Source organism: Homarus americanus, unplaced genomic scaffold, assembly GCF_018991925.1.
Source record: "Homarus americanus isolate GMGI-L3 unplaced genomic scaffold, GMGI_Hamer_2.0 scaffold28, whole genome shotgun sequence".
NCBI classification, from domain to species: domain Eukaryota; kingdom Metazoa; phylum Arthropoda; class Malacostraca; order Decapoda; family Nephropidae; genus Homarus; species Homarus americanus.
In genome coordinates, this window is record NW_024742238.1 from 8,380,933 (window position 1) to 8,404,036 (window position 23,104).

At 38.1% G+C, this 23,104-nt stretch overlaps 1 protein-coding gene across 5 annotated transcripts in view; it reads right to left on the minus strand.

Moving 5' to 3' along the window:
• Positions 1-23,104, minus strand: part of LOC121876523 (zinc finger protein 236-like) — a 103,258-nt gene that overhangs the window by 26,834 nt on the left and 53,320 nt on the right. For 4 of the 5 annotated variants that reach the window (XM_042381687.1, XM_042381689.1, XM_042381686.1 and 1 more), the window contains 7 exons: positions 21,365-21,512; positions 20,958-21,096; positions 15,783-15,922; positions 13,210-13,391; positions 11,640-11,820; positions 6,188-6,323; positions 2,493-2,828 (listed from right to left, as the gene is read on the minus strand). In XM_042381687.1, coding sequence (XP_042237621.1) covers positions 2,493-2,828; positions 6,188-6,323; positions 11,640-11,820; positions 13,210-13,391; positions 15,783-15,922; positions 20,958-21,096; positions 21,365-21,512 — 1,262 coding nt within the window. The remainder of the gene's footprint in view (positions 1-2,492; positions 2,829-6,187; positions 6,324-11,639; positions 11,821-13,209; positions 13,392-15,782; positions 15,923-20,957; positions 21,097-21,364; positions 21,513-23,104) is intronic. The other variant, XM_042381688.1, reaches the window with a different exon arrangement.

Here is a 23,104-nt window from a genome sequence, read left to right on the forward strand (position 1 = left end):
ACATTTCTAAGTAGATTTGAGTACAAAGTGAGCAAAGTAATATGTTGCTCAAAATTATGGCTTTTTCAATGGAAAAGTCTGTATAACTCACCCCAGTGGTCAGAATATTATTCTTTGTTTAGTTCTGTACAGAGACTGGTAGAAACTGACCGTGCACCCCTAAAAAGGTTGTCTGCCTCAGTCATTTTTACAGGGCAAAGTATTGTTTATTTGTTATTTATTAATTAGTAAATATATGTTACAGTAATAATTTGAGCTTATTAATACCAGTAAAATACTTATTTTTACCTTATTATTTGGCTTGTCATTTAAGGATATCATATTGGAAACATCTTGTAGAGAATTTCTTAAGGATCATTATGGTATCAAATTCATCTCCCTATCACAATTTGCCACGCTTGAGTGAGGAAGGGGGGAAGAAAAGTAACCGTGCGACCCTACCCCCCCTCCCCCAAAAAGGTTCGCCTCCCACATCTCCAGCCATCAATGTGACTGCTTTCTCACTCTATATTTTAAAATGTTATGTAATGTAATGTTGAAGGGATACAACTTTGCTCATTTATACTAATACATATCACTATCTCCCTAAAAATACTTTACCTTTGTCTTTATTCAAGACATCTTCAGGTCATGAGACCCACTAATCCCTCACCCAAAAAAGAGTGACCTGACATTCCATTAAAAGGTCAGTACAGGGGCCCCCAAATTCGCGGATTTTTATTTAGTGGTCCTTTATTATTTGCAGATGACAGTCCGAAAGTACCCAAAAATGTCTATGGGTAGTTTTAAAGTTGCCGTCATTTTCACAGCTGGGACAGGGGACCATTCGTTCTAGAGACAGTAATTTCCTTTACCTGTATTATATATATGTGTGTGTGTAGTCACACACACACACACACAAAACACATACAAATAAATAATATTGGGAAAATACTCTCACAAATAATCCGAAACAAATTTATTAAAAATGTGACAGTCTACCCTCAAGTCCGTGCTGTATTAATAAAGTAATAAAGCACGGACTTGAGGGTAGACTGTCACATTTTTAATAAATTTGTTTCGGATTATTTGTGAGAGTATTTTCCCAATATTATTTATTTGTATGTGTGTGTCTACACACACATACTTGTATATACCTAGAAAAAGTGCAAAAGAGGGCATGCAAGATTATTCTCTCCCCTTCCTACTCCACATATCACGAAGCGCTCAACACACTGACCCTTTCGACTCTCACTGACCATCACCACGACCTCATCTGCAAATTTGGTAAGAAGCTTCTGCACCATCCTCGACACCGGCTCCTACTACCACCCGAGATCCCTAGCCCGAGAATTGCTGTTCGACACCACAACCGCATCCAGCCCATACGTGTACGAACTGATCGCTATAAGAACAACCCAGTCCCAACCATTGTAAAAATTATCAATAACCTGTAATAAACCAGTGTATTCACTCCCAGTAAATACTACTTCTTGCACTGTCACTATGTTGTAATGCCCTGTAGTTTGAGCTTTTCCCCATCTAGTTATTATATATCTTATTTATATCACTTATGTTATTTGTATATTATTTGTAATTCGAAACCCATTCCCCAATTTTGTAACTGTATATTTTCAGCCTTCTGGCTGCCAATTTCTTTAAATAAACCGTTAATTATTATTATTATTATTATACAATACAGGTAAAAGAAATAATTGTCCTAAGGGCAAACACATAAAGGGAATACACATTTCTTTAAACACAAGTAGAAATGTAACCCCCCCCCCCCCGGACAACAATGTTATTCGCGGATTTGGTGATTCGCGGCTATTTTCAGAACCTAACCCCCGCAAATTTGGGGGGGCCCCTGTAATATGAGACCACTAATCCCCCCACCCTACCTCCATGGACTTTGTGTCAGGTCAGGCCAGGTCATGTCTCCCCCAAAATACTTTAGTTTTTATTTTTATTCAAGACTTCTTTAAGTCATGAGACCACTAATCCCCCACCCAAGAAAGAGTGACCTGACATTCCATCCCCGTACATTTAGTTGCCTCTGTAGATGTCTTGAATAAAGACAAAAGTTAAGGTGCTCCAGCGTATACTTAGTTGACCGATAGGTAGCAGGAACAACACAGGCGGTGGCGGCAGGACGAAGACTGAGCGGCAGAAAGCTCGATTTAGCTAAATTTTGATTTAATGAACAGGGGTGGCTCGAATTTGTTTGTTAAATCAAGAAAATACTGTAGTTTGAATTAGTGGAGGTTAAATTAGTGAGATGTTAGTGCATGCTGTACCAAAAATCTCTCCTTTTTCATTGATAAAAATCTGTTTATACAAAATTGCAAATCTATGGCTGCCACAATGGCCCTAAGAAAAAAAAATCAATTCATGGTCACTGTGCCTTCCTTTCTATTTTCCTTCTTATGAATTTATAACTCTACTTCATTTTCACATATATAACATAACTTTCAAGTATGTTTTTGCACTGAAACAATTTTTCAATACTATACCTGAGTAGCTGTCAGATCTTCTTGCTGTACCTGTTGGTGGTGCTGTGATTGTTGCTGAAGATCACCTGACAGAGGGAAATCTCCCTCCTGGAAGACACTAGCCATACCAGTCAGATCAGGAACCATAACCTCAGTGTCATGTAAGCTTGGTGTAGCAGTCTGTTGACTGTAGAGACTGGTGGTGAGGAGTGCTTGTTGGTTATCCCCCTGTAAATTAGAGCCTGCGGCCCTGACTGCCTCCATAGCCAGCTCATGTTTGTGTGTCTTCATGTGCTTCTTACAGTTGGTATTGGTTTTAAAGGTTTTTTGACAATATGGGCACATATATGGACGGTCCTAAAAAAAATAAAGAAATAAAAAAAGAGAGAGAGAAAAGAAATAAATTACCTTCAGTTTTGTTTATAAATCACAAGTCTCCACTAATCATAGAGTCAAAGCCCAAACACTGAGAAAAAGATGAAGAAGAAATAATTTATCATACAGTTTTAAAATCTAATACGGTAATTCAATGAAAATAAAAATATGCTCTAAACTTTTTGTATAGTCCAGCTAACAAACCAGGGTGGGACAGATGAATGTAGAGAAAGTGCACATCAATATGCTCCACTACAACACAAATTTGGCTCTGAGGAACAGACAGCTGTATACGTATACTGAATTATTGGTACACCTATAAATCGGGGAATAATTAGAACTTTATAAAACATGGTTATACAGGCATAAAAATCTAAAGCAATTAGTGTACACTAATTCCTCCATTACTGTTCTTGTTAGGTTCCTGAAGACCATGACTAAGTGAAAACGATTTTACCGTGACACAATGATATAAATATGGGTTATGTTCCTTGCGTACATTTCTGGTCAAAATTTTCTCACAACTTGCCACAAATGTTTCACTTTCAGCACTATCACCTTCTTCTTGCTTTAAAGTTTCAAATAAACTTAGAGGTGTTGCCTGTATGGAGAGCAACGAACATGGAAAGTTTTGTTGATGTTTATCCTTGATCCACATGTTCAGCATTCTTTCCATATTTTCCATAATACCACTTCTGTTATGAGTTAACTTTGAAGCAGAAAATGGAGTAACACGTTTAGCACATGATTTGATATTTTCTGCATTTCCAAAAATTTTTCTTACCTACAGGTGTAGGCTGCAAACCGACAGCTCTTGCTATACCCACAGCTCACTATCCTTCTTCAAATTTCTTTACCACATCTAATTTAACTTCTAATGTAACACTTTACCTCTTTCTGTGACCACAAGCTGTAGTGGTGCATAATGCACAATTAGCACTCATTGTTCTAGGGCTCAAATAAATTTATAATTGGATTATAAGTCAATGATGGAAGAGCATCAACCAACCACCAAACAATAACAAACAAATATGGTGCCCACACTGGTCGCTTACACAGCCAGCTGTTATCACAATCAGGCGCTGAGCACCTTTGTGCCCAATTTTTTAAAATTGTCGTAAATTTATCATTTTCATACATGTTTATTTTAATCATTAATGATGTTATAACAAAACGACATTGACTGAAACAACATTAATGGAGGAATTGGTGTACAGTGGCCTTGCAACTTTCATGCAACTCAAACTGCATGATTCTTGAGTTTCACACAGACCCCTAAATTCCCTACCTCATAACAGCCACACACCTTCCTCCTTAGTTTCATGCTCCCTGTACTAATAAAATGTGTTTTGTATCTTCTACCTATCAGTTTTTGTCTAAACCTTGCTTAAATTATAAATTAAATAATATTCTGTGATATATTGACTTCTTCGTTATATAAAATATAGTTTGGCAACACAAGACTGTAATAAACACTCTTAGGGTCCCCAATAAATCCTAAAATGCACAGTGCTACAGGCTAACCACGCAAATTCGCGTCTCAATAAAAAAAAGGACGTCTTTAACACTTATTCCACTCTATATAAACAATGTGGCTTAGAAATAATAAAAATGCAGTATACTGTAATATAAAACTATGAAATAAGAAAAATGAAGAGCATGGGTGTGTATTTGTGAGAACTGAATGCTCAATGACAGAAATTCCTGGTCTGGGATCTACTCACAGACAAATCTGAGAGAAAATTAGACAATTTTTCATTTTTTTGACCGATTATATTGCAGGTTACCTAAATAAACTTTGATTTTACACACATAACATTTTTTTTTAAATAAACTTTAAAATTAGTATTAAATTTGTGTATGTGTCAACATAATATGATAAATAAAGCTTAGAATTACTATAAACTAGTGGAAAAAATATGACAAATTTGACCTGAAATTTTACAAATCAGACAAATTTGAAATTTCTGTCAGTGGGACTGAACATGTATGGAAGTGGTGGGCTTAAACTGTGTTGCCGACTTACCAGCCTAGTTGCCACGTTTATTGTTACATGTAATGAAACTATATAAAATTTGAAAAATCATTACAATACTGAACAGTACTCTAATGTGGCTTAGAAATAAAGAAAATGTAATATAAAACTATAAAATAGGAAATATGAAGAGCATGGGTGTGTATGTGTAGGAAGTGAATGTGTGTGGAGGTGGTGGTCTACAACTACGTCACTGACTCACCAGCCCAGCTGCCTCATATATTGTTTACTTGTAAGTAAACTATATAAGTTGTGGAAAATTCATTACAATACTGTAATCTAATGTGGCTTATAAATAAAGAAAATATAATAAAAAACTATAACTAAAAAATAAGAAAAATTAAGAGCACGGGCATGCATATGTGGGAAGTGAATATCTGTGGAGACCGTGGGTTATTGGGCTATAACTGCATGGCTGCACTCCCTTCTCCTGTGATGTCAGAGCATACACGGCCAGCGCTGCAGCCACAAGTTTGTGAGTCAGCTGGGCGATGCCTGAACTGTGTTATGTTGCCCAAAGGATGGTTTGTGTGTGGAAGGAGCTATTTTTTGTACATAAAATATGTGCTAATGTATTTTATGATATGCTATGTATAGATTTTATTTCTTATCATAGCAATAAATATGGCAGCTGATCACCATTATGCACGGTATTCAAACTTATGATTCTAGGTGACTTTGGAGGAATTTTTATTATTATTATTTCATTTAGCTGCCTGTTTGTCACTGTAAACATTTCACCAGGAACTTAATAAAGATAGAGTAACTCCTCTGGGTTGAGTGATTTTTTTTTAAATGTTTTATTAACCCAGCACCAAATGGACCTAAATAATTTGGGAATTATGGTGAAATTATAGAGTGTAGTGTCATTTTAATGGGTTTGGGTTGACAGAAGTCTCCCAGAGGTGGAACTTTTGCCGAGTCATTTCACCCTCAACTACCATACCTACCTACTGTACTTCCCTACACACACTGTAGGTAATTCTTTTCCACTCATTATTTTTCTTATTTTATACTTTTATATTATATTTTCTTAATTTCAGTCACATTAGGGCATTGTTTTCTAGTTGAAATTGAGGGAATGAAGTGGTTGAAAGTGCCAAAAAAATGCAAATTTGGCACAAGAGCCAGAACAAACAAATACATTTAACATGTAAACTTATATCACAAGTTCCACATGGGGTCCCCAGAACAAAGCAATCGCGAAATTCACAAGGCCGTTGTACAGATGTTGTAAACTGCAAGAACAGGCCCATGCATTCCCAAATCCAATGAATGGTTATTTACATGCAATTGTATTACTTACCGATGAATGGGTAGTTCGATGTCTTCTCAAGCTGCCACTTGTAGCAAAAAGGCCATTACATGTAGGGCACTTGTGAGTTCTTTGTCCACTATGTGTTTTGAAGTGTGACTTCAGGACACTTAGGGAATTAAACAGCCTGAAGAAAATAAAAATCATTAGGTGAATTAAATCTAACTACAGGCAGAACCTGATTTACGAGAGGGTTACGTAAGTGAAAACCTTTCGTAAATAATTTTTCCAAAATCAAAGTGCATTTTCCCATAGATTCTCATTATAAAAGATGAGATACATTCCACAAGGGAAAAACAAAACAAAACAAGCTTTTTCAAAACACTTAAAATGCCATAAAATGCTACAAAACATACTGAACTTTTAATGAGAAGTTTTTGTGCACACAAAGATTAAAAGACAATAATAAACTTATCAAGTGAAATACATTTAGTACCATACAGTACAGGAATAATTTTAAATTGTAAAAAAGAAAAAAGAAAAAAAAGAGAAGTGTAACAAATTGAGGAATATGAGAATGTGTGTCCTACTCTGTTTCACTTGTCTTTGATTGCCTGATGATGAAAGAAGTCTCTCCAAAACAATCGCTATCCAATAAATCATGTTTTACCCACTGCTGGTTTTACTCTTCATTATACATCTCAGCTTCCCAAAGAACATAAGAACATAAGAAAGTGGGATACTGCAGGAGGCCGACTGGCCCATACAGGGCAGATCCCTTTCACACCCATCCCAGCACTTCCATGTGCCTATCCAACTTCGTCTTGAAGCTCCCTAGCGTCCCCGATCCTACTATAGCACTCGGTAGCCTATTCCACATATCCACAACTCTATTACTAAACCAGTGCTTGCCTATATCCTTTCTGAATCGGAATTTATCTAATTTAAAGCCATTTGTTCTAGTTATTTCGTTATTACTGAGCTTCAGAACATCTTCCATTTTACCCTTGTTAATCCCACTTACCCACTTGAACACCTCTATCATATCTCCCCTAACTCTATGCCTCTCTAATGAATGCAAGCCTAAGCTTTTCAGTCTTTCTTCATATGGAAGGTTTCTAATATTATGGATCATTTTTGTCATTCTTCTTTGTACTCTCTCCAAAGAATCTATGTCCATTCTATAATAAGGACACCAGAATTGAACCGCATAATCCATGTGTGGCCTCACTAATGCTAGGTAAAGTTTCAAGATAACGTCAGCAGTTCTGTTACTCACACTCCTAGATATGAACCCAAGAATCCTGTTTGCCTTGTTGCGAACGCTAATACATTGTTTTCTAGGTTTCAAGTCGTTGCTAACAAATACACCTAGATCTTTTTCACAATCTGAGTTTTCTATTTCCGTGTTACCTAGTTTATACTTAACGTTTGTATTCGTCTTCCCTATCTGTAGTACCTTGCATTTATCAGTATTAAAATTCATTTGCCAGTCTACTGACCACTCATGTAAGGTATCTAGATCTCTTTGAAGGTGTTCAAAGTCACTGTCTGAATTTATCACTCTCCCCATTTTGGTATCATCTGCAAATTTACTAATCCTACTAGTTATACCTAAATCAAGATCATTAATGAATATAACAAACAGCAGAGGGCCTAATACAGATCCCTGGGGAACTCCGCTTTTGACCGCACCCCAGTCTGACTTAAATCCATTTATGCTGACTCTTTGTTTCCTACCAGTTAACCATGACCTAATCCATTTTAATAATGATCCACCTATTCCATGTGCTTCTACCTTCCTTATCAATCTCTCATGAGGGACTCTATCGAATGCTTTACTGAAATCTAAATAAATTATATCATATGACTTATCATTATCTACCGCTTCATATACTTCTGAGAAAAAGCTAAGCAAATTTGTGAGACAAGAACGTCCCTGGGTGAACCCGTGCTGAGAAGAATGAATTAAGTTGAATGTTTCAAGGTGGCTTCTGATTTTCGTAGCAATAATTGACTCTAGCAACTTGCCTATGATTGACGTGAGACTAATGGGACGGTAATTTGATGCAATTGATTTATCACCTTTTTTGAAAATCGGAACTACATTTGCAAGTTTCCAAGCTTCTGGCACTAGGCCCGATTCTAATGACTTATTAAATAAAACTGCTAATGGATTACTCAACTCATCTCTACATTCTTTTAATATTCTAGCATATACCTCGTCTGGACCAGGCGATTTATGAGGCTTCAGTTTGTTAATTTCTTTAAGCACATCGTTACTAGTAAGCATATCAACTGCAACAAATGTATGGATCCTGTCACAGGTAAGATTTGGTGCATATTGTGCCAAAACTAAGCAAGCATTGGTATGGTTAAAGAAAACACTGACATGTGACTACTGCACAATAATTTACAACAAAAGCATCAACAGTTCAATATTTAACCCAGGATTTGCATCTGCTTGGATGATGTTTTAATTAAATAATATTAACCCCTCCACTATGGGGATGCCACTTTTGACATTTTCTTTGGCTGTGCGCCCATCAGCTGATTGAATCACCCAACAACACTTCTCGGTTTAACTTTGTTTACAGTGGAGTGAACATCCAGTTTGTTGGTCTCTTGAATATTTTTGCATTTTTACATTAAAATTATTGGTCATTCTGAAATTCAGTTAACATATTGATAACATAGAGTGCAAAAATGATTAAGAAATACAAAGAAGGCTTTAGAACCAATGCACTCTGTAAAGAATATGGCATGTCATCATCGACTGCGTCTACAATCAGCTGTTTGCTATGTAAACAAAGCCACAGAGAATACGACATACACACCTCAAAGTAAGTTAAAATACAGTAAACTATTGTTATTTATTTATTATTGTACAGTATACTGTACAGTACAGTACTGTATTTTGTTTATATTTAATGTTTTGTTAATTCTATTACCAGTATACAGTACTTTGTATGTACCTTTTTCTGTGAGTTGGAACCAATTACCCAATATCCCATTGAAATAATATTCAGTTAACGAAATTTTCAGTTAACGACTGACTCAATGGAACCAAATGTGCTCGTTAATCGAGGGAAAACTGTATTCCCTTTATGTGTTTGCTCTTAGGACAATTTCTTTTACCAATACTGTACTGTATATGTTTGTATGTGGACAGACAGACAGACAGACAGAGAGACACACACTCCTCAAGTCAACTCCAGCTGGGTTGATAAGAATGGAGGAAACTGCAGTGGGCTGATTGGCCCATACTGGTCAGTCCCATTTACACCCAACCGCTATTGCTCATATATCCATCCAACCTATGTTTGAAGCTATCCAGCATATTCGAGTTGATGATGATATTTGGTAACTTGTTCCACTCTTCCACTTCTCTATTTCCAAACCAATGTTTACCTATTTCGCGCCTAAATCTAAATTTGTCTAATTTAAAGCCATTGTTACGAGTTCGTTCCAAGTGGGATAGCTTGAGTACCTTTGTAATGTCCCCTTTGTTCAGCCCTGACATCCATTTATACACCTCTATCATATCGCCCCTCACTCTACTGTACATCTCTCAAGGGAGTGCAAATTAAGATGCTTTAACCTGTCTCTGTACTCAAGGTTCCTAATGCCCAGGATTAGCCTTGTCATTCTCCTCTGAATTCTTTCCAAGGATTCTATACCCATTCTGTAATACGGTGACCAGAATTGAACTGCGTAATCCAAGTGAGGTCTCACAAGCGCAAGATATAGTTATAGGATGACCTCGCTAGTCATGTAACTAACACTCCTTTGTATGAGCCCAAGTACTTTATTAGCCTTGTTTTGAACAAATACACAATGTTTACTTGGCTTAAGAGTCCTACTTATCATAACTCCTAAATCTTTCTCACAGTCGGATTTCTCAATAACATCGTTGTTCATCTGGTATCTGGTTTCCTTGTTTACATCTCCTATACTGAGTGCTTTACATTTGTCCACAATGAATTTCATCTGCCATTTTTCAGACCATTCGAAAAATTTGCTTAGATCTTCCTATAGTTTTGCAGAGTCCTCCTCAGATTTAATTACATGCCTTATTTTAGTGTCATCAGCAAATTTACTTATGTTGCTGTCTGCACCGATATCTATGTCATTTATGTATATAATAAATAATAATGGTCCAAGTAGATCAAACTTACAAAATTTCTTTCGTAGCCATCTAGCCAACCCAACATGAAGGATGTCGGTAATTGCGGTGTAATACTGTACAGTACTCTTTTTCACTATGTATATAGAATGGTGTGTGCATGTAAATGATTAAAAATAAATGAAGAAAGTTAAGTATATCTACTCGAAAATACGAGTTGAAAAACAACCATAATACCTCACAGCCATAGTTTTCTTAAAATAATATTTATAGTACCAAGAAATGTGAGGAATAAATAAAAATAGTACGTACCAAAAAATACTCTTGCCAAACCAGTACATAAAAGCCAAATGAAAGTTTAACACGGTCGCCATTTGCATACACTACCTGCTCGACCATAGTAACGAAAATCAGTTGGGAGGCCGATTCCCTAGCAACGCTCCCCACCAGCTACACTCTGTGCTCTCCTCCCATTATGTGTTTGCCCTTAAGACAATTATTTCTTTTACTTTTTTTCACAATACGTATTTAGGATGGTGTGTGCATCTAACTGAGTAAAAATAAACGAAGAAAGTTACTTATAACTACCCGAAAATACAAGTTGAAGAAACCATAACATCTCGCATCTTGGCCCAGTAGCCTGGTGGCTACATTGAAGAGCTAACCTCACTACAATGCCATGATTAATCACTATTAAACACTATTCTATCAGTAAACACTTATGAAAACAGTAAATCCAGTGAAATATGGCAGGGAGTGAGGAGTTACAACTGCAGACGACTCGCTAAGTAACAGTCACACACTCCCATTGCCAGGCATACATTGCCAAGCATAGCCAGGCATATGTATGGTAAAATCCATGACCTTCTTTTCTCTCTTCAATTGTTTGGGCGCCTTCTCGCGACTGGATGAAGGTGGTTGAGGGCTTTGGGAGCCATCACAAGCACAAAGAGCACAGTTAAGAGTGCAGAGTAGCACACAAGTGAAACGGACAAATGTTTATCCCAGACTAAGGTGGAGTAAGCGTGTATGGCCCAGCCACTTGGGATGCCATGAAAATGCCCCCAACTTTAAAACTACCCACAGACATTCTTGAGTACATCCACGTTGTCATCCGCGAATAATCAAAGGCTGCGAATTGTAAGGGCATGCTGTACACACAAGGCAATCAAAAGGGAAAAAGAATACACTCATTGAATCAAATGAATCCCGATGCTGTTTATATATTTCAAAACTTTCTCATTACGAATATAAAAACTATCTTGAAGACCATGACAACCAAAATTGTAAAGCAGTGCTGCCTTAAAGAATCTGAATGTAAAAGTTAAGTGATGGAAAGCAGACACAAAAAATCATTTACACCAATATTAAACTTACTTATTACAACTATCACACTTGAAAGGCCTCTCGCCAGTATGTGTTCTCTCATGCTGTTTCAGATGGGATGACTTCTTAAAGGCTGCCAGACAGTAGTGACACTTGTGGGGTCTGTCAGGTGGTGCCTCTCCGGTCTCACTTGGATAGATCTGACTGTGTCGAGACTGTTGTTTAACAGGTCCTGTGAAGAAAGCACCAAAGTTGTTGTCACTAAGAGAAATAAAGTCAGACCCCAAAACTATAAATTGTCTTGACAATATAATTATTCTCCAATAATTAGATACACCCAGACCAGAATACAAAACTCACAAGAAACTCCCTAAAGTAACATAAAAGCTTGCACACCGCTGTAAGTTTAAGTACAATATACAACCAAATATGTAATAGAGTACGGTAAACCCTCAAAGATCTGGATCTGGTAAATCTGGATTTTGGAAGATTCGGACCAAAAAAATTGGGGCTCTGGGCTAAGAAGCCTCCCTAACAAGCATTCCCAAAACAGGGTGAAGGTAGTTTTAGGGTTAAAGTTTTTATCTCAAAAAATGTCAGATTAAAATTAGAAGAATATAATTTGCACTGCTGGTATCCTTGCAAGACAACGAATAATTTGAATATAGACATCATATATATTTGCAGAAGAGATAAAAATTATAGTCATTAGTGTTGTACATTTTAGTACAAGTTTTTCAACTTGTATTTTTGGGTAGATATACATAACTGTATTTACTTATTTTTACTCATTTACATGCACACACTATCCTAAATAAACATTGTGAAAAAGTCAAAGAAATAATTGTCCTGAGGGCAAACCTGTACTGTAATCAAATGTGCTAAATAATTACTAAAATTTTTATGTCTAATGAAAACTATAGCATGTGTATATTCAAATTAATCACTATCTTATAAGAATTCCAGCAATCTAAATTATATTCTCCCAGGTCAGTTCATTGACATTTTATAAGCAAAAAACTTAAACGCCCTTTAAAGGACAGATAAATAAATATGCACTCGACCTTCAGCACCAGCTGTCAAACACATTACATCAAATCACCTCCCCCTCCCTCCCTCTCCTCCATCTTCCCAGCCAGGGTTTGGTGGTTTTAGGCTTAAAGTTTTTAGCTTATAAAATTTCACAGACAAAACTTAGCAGAATATAACTTGCATTGGAGGAATTCTTGTAAGATAACAAATAATTTGAGTACTATAGACTTTACATATTTTGCAAAAAAAGATAAACATTTTAGTCCTTTAATGTTGTACAGTCTCATTCAAGATTCTTCGAACACTGCTGGACACAGCTGACAACTCGAGGCCGTTTGTTTACTATAGCATGTAGTAAAAATTATGAATGAATGTAAAAGGTTATTGGTATAACTAACCCCAGTGGTCAGGATAATATGTACTGTATTTTGGGTGTTTTTTATATCATTATTTATAGTTTTTATATATTTTGTACATTCGCCGGAAGATTTGTACAATCGGCTTTTCCAGAAAGGTGGTCCCCCCTTTTAGTCCGGATCTTCGAGGGTTCATTGTATGCATAAATAAAGAAATAAGTGTAGAAAGTAACCTTCAGTAGTAATAAGTATAGGCTCTTGAAGAGGGATATCTGGCAGTGGTATGGACTTTCTACGTAGAGACTGACGATGGGATGAGTGCTGGTGAGACAACATATGTGCCTTACGTTGTGATACGGTGCGGAATACCTTGTGGCACTGCGAACATTGGTATGGCTTTTGACCAGTGTGTAACCTGTTAAGAGTAAACAAACATTGTAGTACTATATTTATCAAATGGAGAAAATCTGCATAAAGTTACACTACAATCAGATATGTTTACTTCTGTATTTTGTATGTAACAGAGAGATAAAACCGGGAATTACAGAATTATTCAATAATTTTGCTTCATCTGTAGTTTTGTAGATACAGTATATAAATTATGTGGTGCATATAATATCAAGTGAGATGCAGGTAATGATTAAATAACCAGGAACATGAGGCCGCAGATAAAATACGGTATACAGTATATAGGTACTCCTCGACTTACGACATACTCGACTTATGACAACCCGGACATACAACCGCAGTGGTCGTATAAAATATTTTTCAAATTACGTATTTTCGAGTCCTGGCGTTGGTGATCGTGCTGTGTACTGTCAAAATTTTTGTTTGTAATTCCCTTTAAAATGGCTGGCAAGCATAAAAGTGAGAGTTCTCATGGTGCTGAGAAGAAAAAGAGACACCCATTTTAGAATTTCTATGTATTATTTTAGCCTTTTCAACTTAGACCAATTCGACTTACGATCTGGTCGTCGGGACAGAACCCCATCACAAGTCGAGGAGAGACTGTACACTATACTGTATAAAAAATGTGAACTTTAATCTTTACAATATAAAGTAAAAAGCAATTATAAAAAATTGTCAAAACAGTACATTAACTTCTTTTTGTGTGTTCCTATTATAAACCAAAGCTATAAATATCATATCAAGATTAATATCAATTAAGCAATAAATACACTTGAACATACCTTTGAAAGTTTAAAGTAAGGACAAGAAACAGTTTTAACCCAAACCCTATTATATATCATTATGTAATACAAATCTTGACTTCTCTTCAACTCCATAATACAGTAAATACCCTGAGTTCTGAACTAATTAAGCCACAGTGTTGTAATTACTTAGAAGGAATCCATTAATCAGATGTCCATACCAGCAGGGAAGCACAACTGTTCAATGCAATAGCCAGCATATTACACTCACACAGATTGTCTAATTTAAGCTCATTATAAATTAGTTCAAGTAAAATAATCATACTTAAGATATACTTTCAGTAAATTCGGTTGTTTTATTATTTAAATTGCTAATAGATGTAAGTATTGTTCTAGATTTTAGAAGCTTTCAGAACTGCAAAGAAGACTTTTTAAGGTTCTCAAGTCCCAATGTACGTATGTATGTCACATGTACGGCCTTGTGTAGTGAGATAAAGTGGATGATGTGAATGTGTACAGTATACCTCTGGCAATGAAGTGGATATGTTCAGGAAATCCACTTGGTTCTCAGGAACTTCATTGTCATAGGTAGATTTATACATGAGTAAAAGGGAATAGGTTCTATTGAGGGGTTGGAAACTGTATTTTACATATGCCAAAAAATGAGCAAAATTTTTTATAATAAACACTGAAAAGATTATATAGCACATCAAAAAACACTATCACATATTTTATGTACAGTACAAAAAAATAGTTCCTTTCAACTTTAAACCACTCTACAGGTCACGCCAAGAGTGAAGGAGTTCAGCCATCCAGCTGAATTGAGAGACGTGTGGCTGCTATGCCGTGACGTCACATTGGGGAGAGCATGACCCATCCATACATATGTTCACTTTCCACACAGAATAATGTTCACACTCATGTTCATAAATTTTCTTTTTCCTTTTTATAGTTTTATATTATACAGGCAATAACCATTATACTGCTATACAAAGGCTAAAGATCAGTTTTACGATGGTCACTATTCGAATGTTATACCTGCATTGTCACTGCTAAGAAAACCTAATGTGTAATAACTCGCAATATTCCGAGATATGATGACAATCTCTCCATACTGTATATTACTGAAAAATAAAGCATTTTAATATTTAAAAGCAAATTCAAAGGCTGGTTATAATCTAAAGAGCAATGGTTAAAAGGATAATTGCACCATGAGTAACAGTAGTGTACAAATGAATAAGCCGATATTTTCTAAAAGTTTGGTAAAAGTGGGTCCCATAGGCCTGCCAATCTGTGAAGGGTAGGGTGGATATAACAAAGTGAAGACTAAGCCTTTACAGGGTAGTATGAAAAAGGACAATGTTGTGGGCAATGCAATCAACAAACTTCACTTCCCCACCTGTAAAGTCAGGTATCCATACAGGTAGGTGGGTTGAGGGTACCCTGGGTGCAAACCAGTGACCCGTAGGACAGTAGGTGTACCTTGTAAGAACTTGGCAGCCACATCCCTTCAGTTAACAAACTATTTATTATTATTAATGTGCAAAAGAGAAGTGAGATAAGGGTATGTTTGTCACAATGCTCAATGCAATCAAAATATTGTTCTTATTTCCTATTATAGAGGTAAATTAAATTGTAAAATAACGATAACATACCATGAATGGACCTTTAGGGATGTTGTTGTAGCAAACTTCTTATCACATTGCTTGCATGTGTGCTCCTTCACAGCCAAGTGGGTCTTCATGTGGGCCATCAACGTCGACTTCACCGAAAAGGCTCGGAAACACTTATTACACTGTAGGAGAGAACACAAGCAGGAATAATCTAAGAAATAATTACACACAGGTTTACAAAATGCCCTTCACTCAGCTTAATGTACCTCAGTTAACATCAGTAAATGTTGCTCTTGATTCAGGCCACCCGGGGATAGGGGCTGGAGGAGTAGAAATAATATGAATGTTTGAATATTTCCTCAGCTGTCAGAAATGATGTCGAATAAAGGAATTTTTGTCAGATAAAACAAAATCTGTTCATATGCACTTTTAAGAATTTTATAAAATATACCTTTATTAGAGATCACCACCAAGTTTAATTTGACAACCACACAAATAACAATGAAGTACACAAGAGGTAGGATAGTAGCAGGTACTGAAGCATTAAGTCCAAATATACTTTTTTTTACTAGTCTTCTGTAATAGTTTCTTCCTTCTCCTTATAAGTGGAAGAGCAAGAAAGATAAAACAGAGTTATATGAATATACAGTAAACCCTCGAAAGTCAGAACAATTTGGACCGTTACCAATTTTTTTTTTCGGGGGTAGGGGGTAGGGGAGGGGGTAGGGGGTAGGGGAGGGGGAGGGGAGGGGGAGGGGGTAGGGAGGGTAGGGGGATCACTGTGCACTCGGAAGTCACTAATTAGCACCCCCCTCCCAACCCTCTCGATGACCCTTAATATTTGTATTTTAATGTGCTATAAATGTCATGTGTGTTTCCTTTATTTTGAGGTCAAATTACAAATTATATACAGTACACCCTCAATTTAATGGCTTTCAGTAACAACGGATGCAATCCACACACCCCACTACACACACACACACTACCATTACTACCACTTTGCTGTCACTTGGAATCGAGTATGACGATCATCCAGCTATGATACAATGATATGAGTTATTAGGGATGTCACCTTAATTGGTGAGTTTTGAGATGACTAAATAGGCCGATAGGGGACTGGCAGAGTCATTCACATGAGTTGCAAATGTGGAGGGCTGCATCGATTGCAGGAGGGGCGGTGGCAGCATATTTCTGGTGTTGGCACTTGTCTGCCTCGGTTTGCAGTCGGGCTAACTCGAAAGTACTGACACCTTCACGTGTGGTGCTCCTCCAAGCGTTACGGTGTGGAGTAATCGACTCCCAGGTGAAGGGGTTGATTTGGCACTTTTTCAGGTTTGTCTTAAGACTATCCTTTTACATTTTCAGTTGCCTGCCGGTGTTACATTTATTATTCATTAGGTGACCGTAAAGTAGCTGCTTTGGCAGTCTACTGTCGACCATGCGGGTAACATGGCCAGTCCAGCGTAGTTGTTCATGGATAATGGTAGCCTCAATGCTTCTACAGTTGGTGTCAGAAAGAATGCTAGCATTTGCTCTTTTGTCTTCCCAGAGAAATCGGAGGATGGAACGCAGACTACGTTGGTGAAAGTTTTCAAGTGCCTTGAGGTGCCTCCTGTATGCGATCCATGTCTCACTGCCATGTAGCAGGGTCGGGTGGACCAATGCTCGATATACATGTAACTTTGTAGATAATTTCAGCTCCCTACAGCTGAAGGCATGGTTTTGGAGTCTACCAAAGGCTTGAGATGCACATCTGATCCAATGCTGAATCTCTTCATCGATGTCCGTAGTGGTGGACAGGCGGGAGCCGAAATACCGAAAGTGGATAACATTAGAGAGGGTAGTACCGTTAAGCTGGATGGATGGTGGAGGTGTGGCTGAGTCTTATGTACATTCTCCTCAGCCGAAGTGTGCATACGCATCTGCATAGGTGTTCAGGATCTCCTGTAGGTCGTGTTCAGTGTGAGCGACAAGGGTGAGGTCGTCTGCATACTGAAGTTCAGTAATGGAAGCTGCCGACACCTTTGTTCTTGCCTGGAGTCGTTTTATGTTGAAAAGACCCTTCATCTAGTACTCGATGTCCACCCCGCCAACTAAATTGGCACTGGCACGAATAAAGAAGGCAGCCGAGAAAATGGAAAAGAGAGTTGGTGCCGGTACACACCCACTTTTAAGCCCCGTTTGGATGGGGAAGAACTCTGACTGGGTGCCATTGTGCAGGACACTGCCATTCTTGCCATCGTGGAGTTGCCTCACAATGGCAATGATTTTTGGTGGGCAGCCGAAACGGCTGAGGGTCCACCAGAGGGCTTCCCTGTTGACCGAGTCAAAGGCCATGGTTAGGTCAATGAATGTCATGTACAGGTTACGACGCTATTCTCTGCACTTTTCCTGTATCTGACGGAAAGCAAAGATCATGTTAGTGGTGCCACGTGATGGTCTAAAGCCACATTGGGATTCTGGGAGGACGTTTTCCGCCTCAGGACGAAGTCTGTTTAGGAGGACTCGGGCAATAATCTTGCCAGCTATGTACAGCAGCGAGATTCCTTGGTAGTTGCCACAGTCTGACCGGTCTCCCTTGTTCTTATAAATATTGACGATGGAGGCGTCTTTAAGAGCTTGGGGGATTTCCCCCTTTTCCCATATATTCTCCAGGAGAGAGTGGAGACAGCTGGTAAGCAGAGGTCCTCCTGCTTTATAAGCCTCAGCTGAGATTCCATCATTGGTTTGATGGCAGTAGCCTCATCCAGGGATGGAGGATAGCTATGGTGGGTCAGCTCTGGATGCTGAGGGACCTGCTGGGTAGTCAGGATATCTACAACGGTGTTTCGGTTGAGCAGTGAATGGTAGTGCTCTTTCCAGTGCTGAAGGATGCCTTCATCGTCTTTAATTATGGAGTTACCGTTGGATGAGCAGAGGGGGGGCTGCGCCACAAGTGATTAGCCCATAAATCTTTTTTTGTGGAATTGAAAATTCGCACATCTTGTGCTGATCTGCAAATTATTTTGTTTCACATGCTTTATTTTTAAACCAATCGTTATTTAGATTGTGAAGTTTATGCTGGGCCGCCGCTTTCTTCTTACGGAAGGTATCAGCTTTGGTCAGAGACTGAGGGCTGTTCTGCCAGTCAGTTAAAGCACCACGTTTATCATCGATGAGTACATTGACTGCCGAGTCATTTTCATTAACCAGTCTTGGTGTATTCTTTTGATCTGGCCAAGGGTCTCTCAGAAGGTTTTTGTCATGACAGTGTCGAGAATATACCATTCGGCACTGGGATTTGCATTGTTTGCTGTTGAGTTGTTTATCAGTCCTTATTCGAGCTGCTCTCTGAAAGCATGTGTTACCGCTGGATCCTCCAGAGTCCCAGGGGTTGGCAACCCTCTGAACACACTGTGCCAGTTTTTAACATTTCTAGTGCCCTGCGTACCAACTATAATTTTCAATATGCAAATTATTGACATGTATATATTGATAAATAAAGCTTTCACACATATTTGAAATACACACAATTACATATGAATGGTAAGATATATATTCAAATACTAAAAATTCTCTCACTATTTTAGAGTGATCCCTGTCCCTGCTTTCCCTTGTTCAGCGTTGTTATGTCGGGAGTATATCTGGACACCTTAAGTTGCACACACCTATCGGAGTGATCAGTTGTAAGTCGACTGTGATGAGGATTGAGAATATTCTTTGTGTGAAAATATCTGCTCACATAAATATGTCGATCCAAAAGAAGAAAGCAATCAAATTTCTCTGGTAGGGATGCCCAGTAGTTCCGTGAACTTTACTGCCCATATTGAAGACGACTTAAAATCAATCAGCTGCATCTCCAGATCCCTAATTTCCATCCACACAAATAAAGACAAGTCCAAGTCACTCTCCTCATAGCTTTCAGATTTATTTGAAATGGAAAACATTGGGCCAATGTGCTGGAAATCTTGAAATCTGACAGAGAACTCTGACTTCAGTTCTTGCATGTACACTGCAATCTCTGTAAAGCTCACAGGATGATGTGCTGACTACCCCTTCAGGTGCTTGAAGTAGAGGAAAGTTGTAGTTTCAATATCCACCAAGTAAATTGCCAGCTTTGCAACAAAATCTTTTCAAGTGTCATACAGATCCATAATTATTTGTCCTGCACCCTGAAGGTGAAGATTAAGGTCACTGAGGTGTTTGGTGATGTCTGAGAGAAACATAAGTTTCACTATCCATTGGTCATCTTCCAGTTCAGAGTATAATTGGCCCTTTTCTTTCAGAAAGGTCCTGATTTCATCAAAGCATTCCACGAACCGTTCTAAAACCATCCCGCAACTTAACCACCAAACAATGGAGTTAAGGGGTATGTCTAAAAATGCACTATTCATCTCATCAAGAAAAGGCTTGAATTATCTGTATGTAAGAGCAGATTGTGCAACCAAAAAATTCAAAATTTTTGTCACAGTGGCCCTTACTTTATTGACATCAGAATTTGAAATTCTGGCACACAGATTTTCTTGATGAATAATGCAGTATAACTTCAGAATGGGGTGCTCAATTTTATCCTCAATTAGCTTGGCAAATCCCCTGTGTTTTCCTACCATAGCTGGAGCGCCATCCGTTGTAACTGCAAATAATTTTTTTTAATATCAACCTCTCTCTCCTCAAAATGATCAATGAACGTTTTAACAATGTCATCTCCCTTGGTAGTACCATGCATAGGTCTTAGGCAGCACAACTCCTCGTGTACCTCAGTGTCACTGTACCTGGCGACACTAGCCAAACGTGGTATGTCATTTATATCAACACTCATCAACAGCAATACTGAACACAATTGCATTTGTTAATGCAACAATTTTCTGTTCTTTTATATTTGTAGCCATGTTTGATATGTGCCTCTCTACAGTCCTGGCTGCAACAGGCATGTCTTTTAACCTTGAGATGATTGGGTTTGTTTGGTAAATCACTAAATAAAACTTGAGAGCTGTTGAGAAAGGCCTCCTTTATATAATTCCCATCAATAAATGGTTTTCCATGTTTAGGGCATGCTGTACTATACTATAGATTATACTTCATAGCCATCTTTCAGTAAGAATTCTTCAGCATTTAATATTTTAAAGCATTAATGTCCCCACCCTCACATACTCAGGAGGCCCTTTATAAGACTAAGTATACATACTAGGCCCTAAATAAGTAATGCTCTATAACAATACCACAGTTTAAGAAACTAACCTTGAATGGCTTATCATTCGTGTGAGTCCTCATGTGTCGTACGAGATCTGAAGGTTTCTTGAATTCTTTAGTACAGTCCTTATGCATACAAACATGCCATTTTACATCCCCAACCAATTTCACCAGCACTGTGTACCTCCTGAAAGATGAGAAAATCTACATAAAACTCATTGATTTTGCCATTATCATTATTAATCCTGAATTAACTTGATGAACTTTAGACTCATGGACCAAATACATTAATTATTGTCATGCTATATACAGTACTTTAAAAGATGTGTAAAGATTTACTTAAAATAAAATAAATATGTTAAGCCTTATAAAGCCCCTGGTAGTACTGTATATATGAAACAACAAGAACAGTTAAGAACAAACATAATAAACAAAACAGTAAAATAAAAACTTACCTCATCCCACTTTCATGATTACGGTCAATGAGCGTCATGACTTGCACCTTCTTGCACTCAGTTAACCGAGAAGAGTCAATCTGTCCGTCCGATGGCCATTTGTCCTCAAAGTGCCCTCCATCTTCAGCTTCAATCTTTAGCTTAATACCTGGCAAACATTATGTACTTATCAATCATCCTCCTTGTAACTTTCTTCTTGTATGAAAACAGTAAATTCAGCCACATTTCATTTATAAGTAAGTATAGTACTCGGAAGATTTTTAAAAATATATAATACAGTTGGTCCTCATATTACGCGGTTAATGTAACCCGGAAGGTCCCGCGGAAAGTGAGGAACGCGTAAAGTGAACAACATAACATATGGGGTTAATTGAAATGGAGTCCAGGCCGATCCCCAAACTCCACTTTTTGACGACACACAACTATGTTGTAGTAAAAATTTTATCTTAACTTTATGATGGTATGAAAAAACAAGTAATATAGAAGAGGTTAGGTTAGGAAAGATAAAGGTTAACATAGGAAAAATAAAGGTTAGGTTAGAAAACTAAAAATTTTGTGTAACACTTACGGTAGTAGAAGAGATGGGTCGGCATACGGGGATGGAGGCTGGTTCCGAGGCAGAGGGCAGATTACTGGCCCTCAGGTGAATCACCATTACTAGGTGAATCATCATCACTGTCACTTACAGTTGTCAGGGCTTCCCTGACAAATCCCTCAAAGTCAATTTTACGGAACAATGGATGCGCGTTTACACGGAGTGGCCTTGAGGGATGAAACTGCCGCGGCTTGGTCAAGCATCGTCTTTCCTCCCTCCCTCCCTCCCCCGGGTGGACACGTCCTAATACTTTAAGCCAATTACAGCTAGCAGCAGAGGAGGGTAGGGATGCATGGCCAATCACAGGTCTGATACGTCATATGACGTCAGTGATAACGCAACAAAGACACACACTGCGCAACCTTACCGCGCCGCTTGCCCAAGCGGAGGGAGGAGGAGGGAGGAGGAGGGAGAGGCAGGCAGGCGGGCGGGCGGGCGGGTGGCGCGTGGTGCGTGGGGAAAATCTAAAAATAGCGTCGCGCCGGACACTCTCCGCGTAATGGCGTTCGCGACCGCGGAATGTAAGAATGTTAGGTTCTGGCAAGGCACCGCGTTAACGGTGAAACGCGGAATGCGGGACCGCGTAATATGAGGACCAACTGTATTTTGAATTTGTGCAATGGAGGATTTCTTTTTCATTCCTCAGTTACTCCTTACCCATGGGTTTAAAAATAGGCATGCATTTTATTATATTTCTCTTACTCAACATAACAAGCAAAAATACACACAGGCAGTCCCCAATGCATGAAGGTTTGGTTTACGAAACTCAAATGTTATGAAATTTTTTTTGGCATTTTTGTAATATTTCCTGAGTACAGCATGTAATAATGAGAATATGCTAAAATAATGCACTTTTCTTTTTTGCTACCAGTGTGCTTACTTATTTCACTAACTCCCTTCATTATTTTCTAACACTCACAATGCTAGTCTACAAATAAACATTCAATGTGTCATAAATCTCCTACAATCAGCATATAACTTACTCCTCAAACTCACTGGGGACAAGTAGATTCATCTCCACCAGCACAGTTACTGAGCCAGTTGTCTCATTATCCAATTTCTCCTCATTCACTCTCACTTAAGATGTGGAAAATTAAATAAAAAAATAATTCAGTATTTTTAAACCCCATTATCTAATTCTGTAC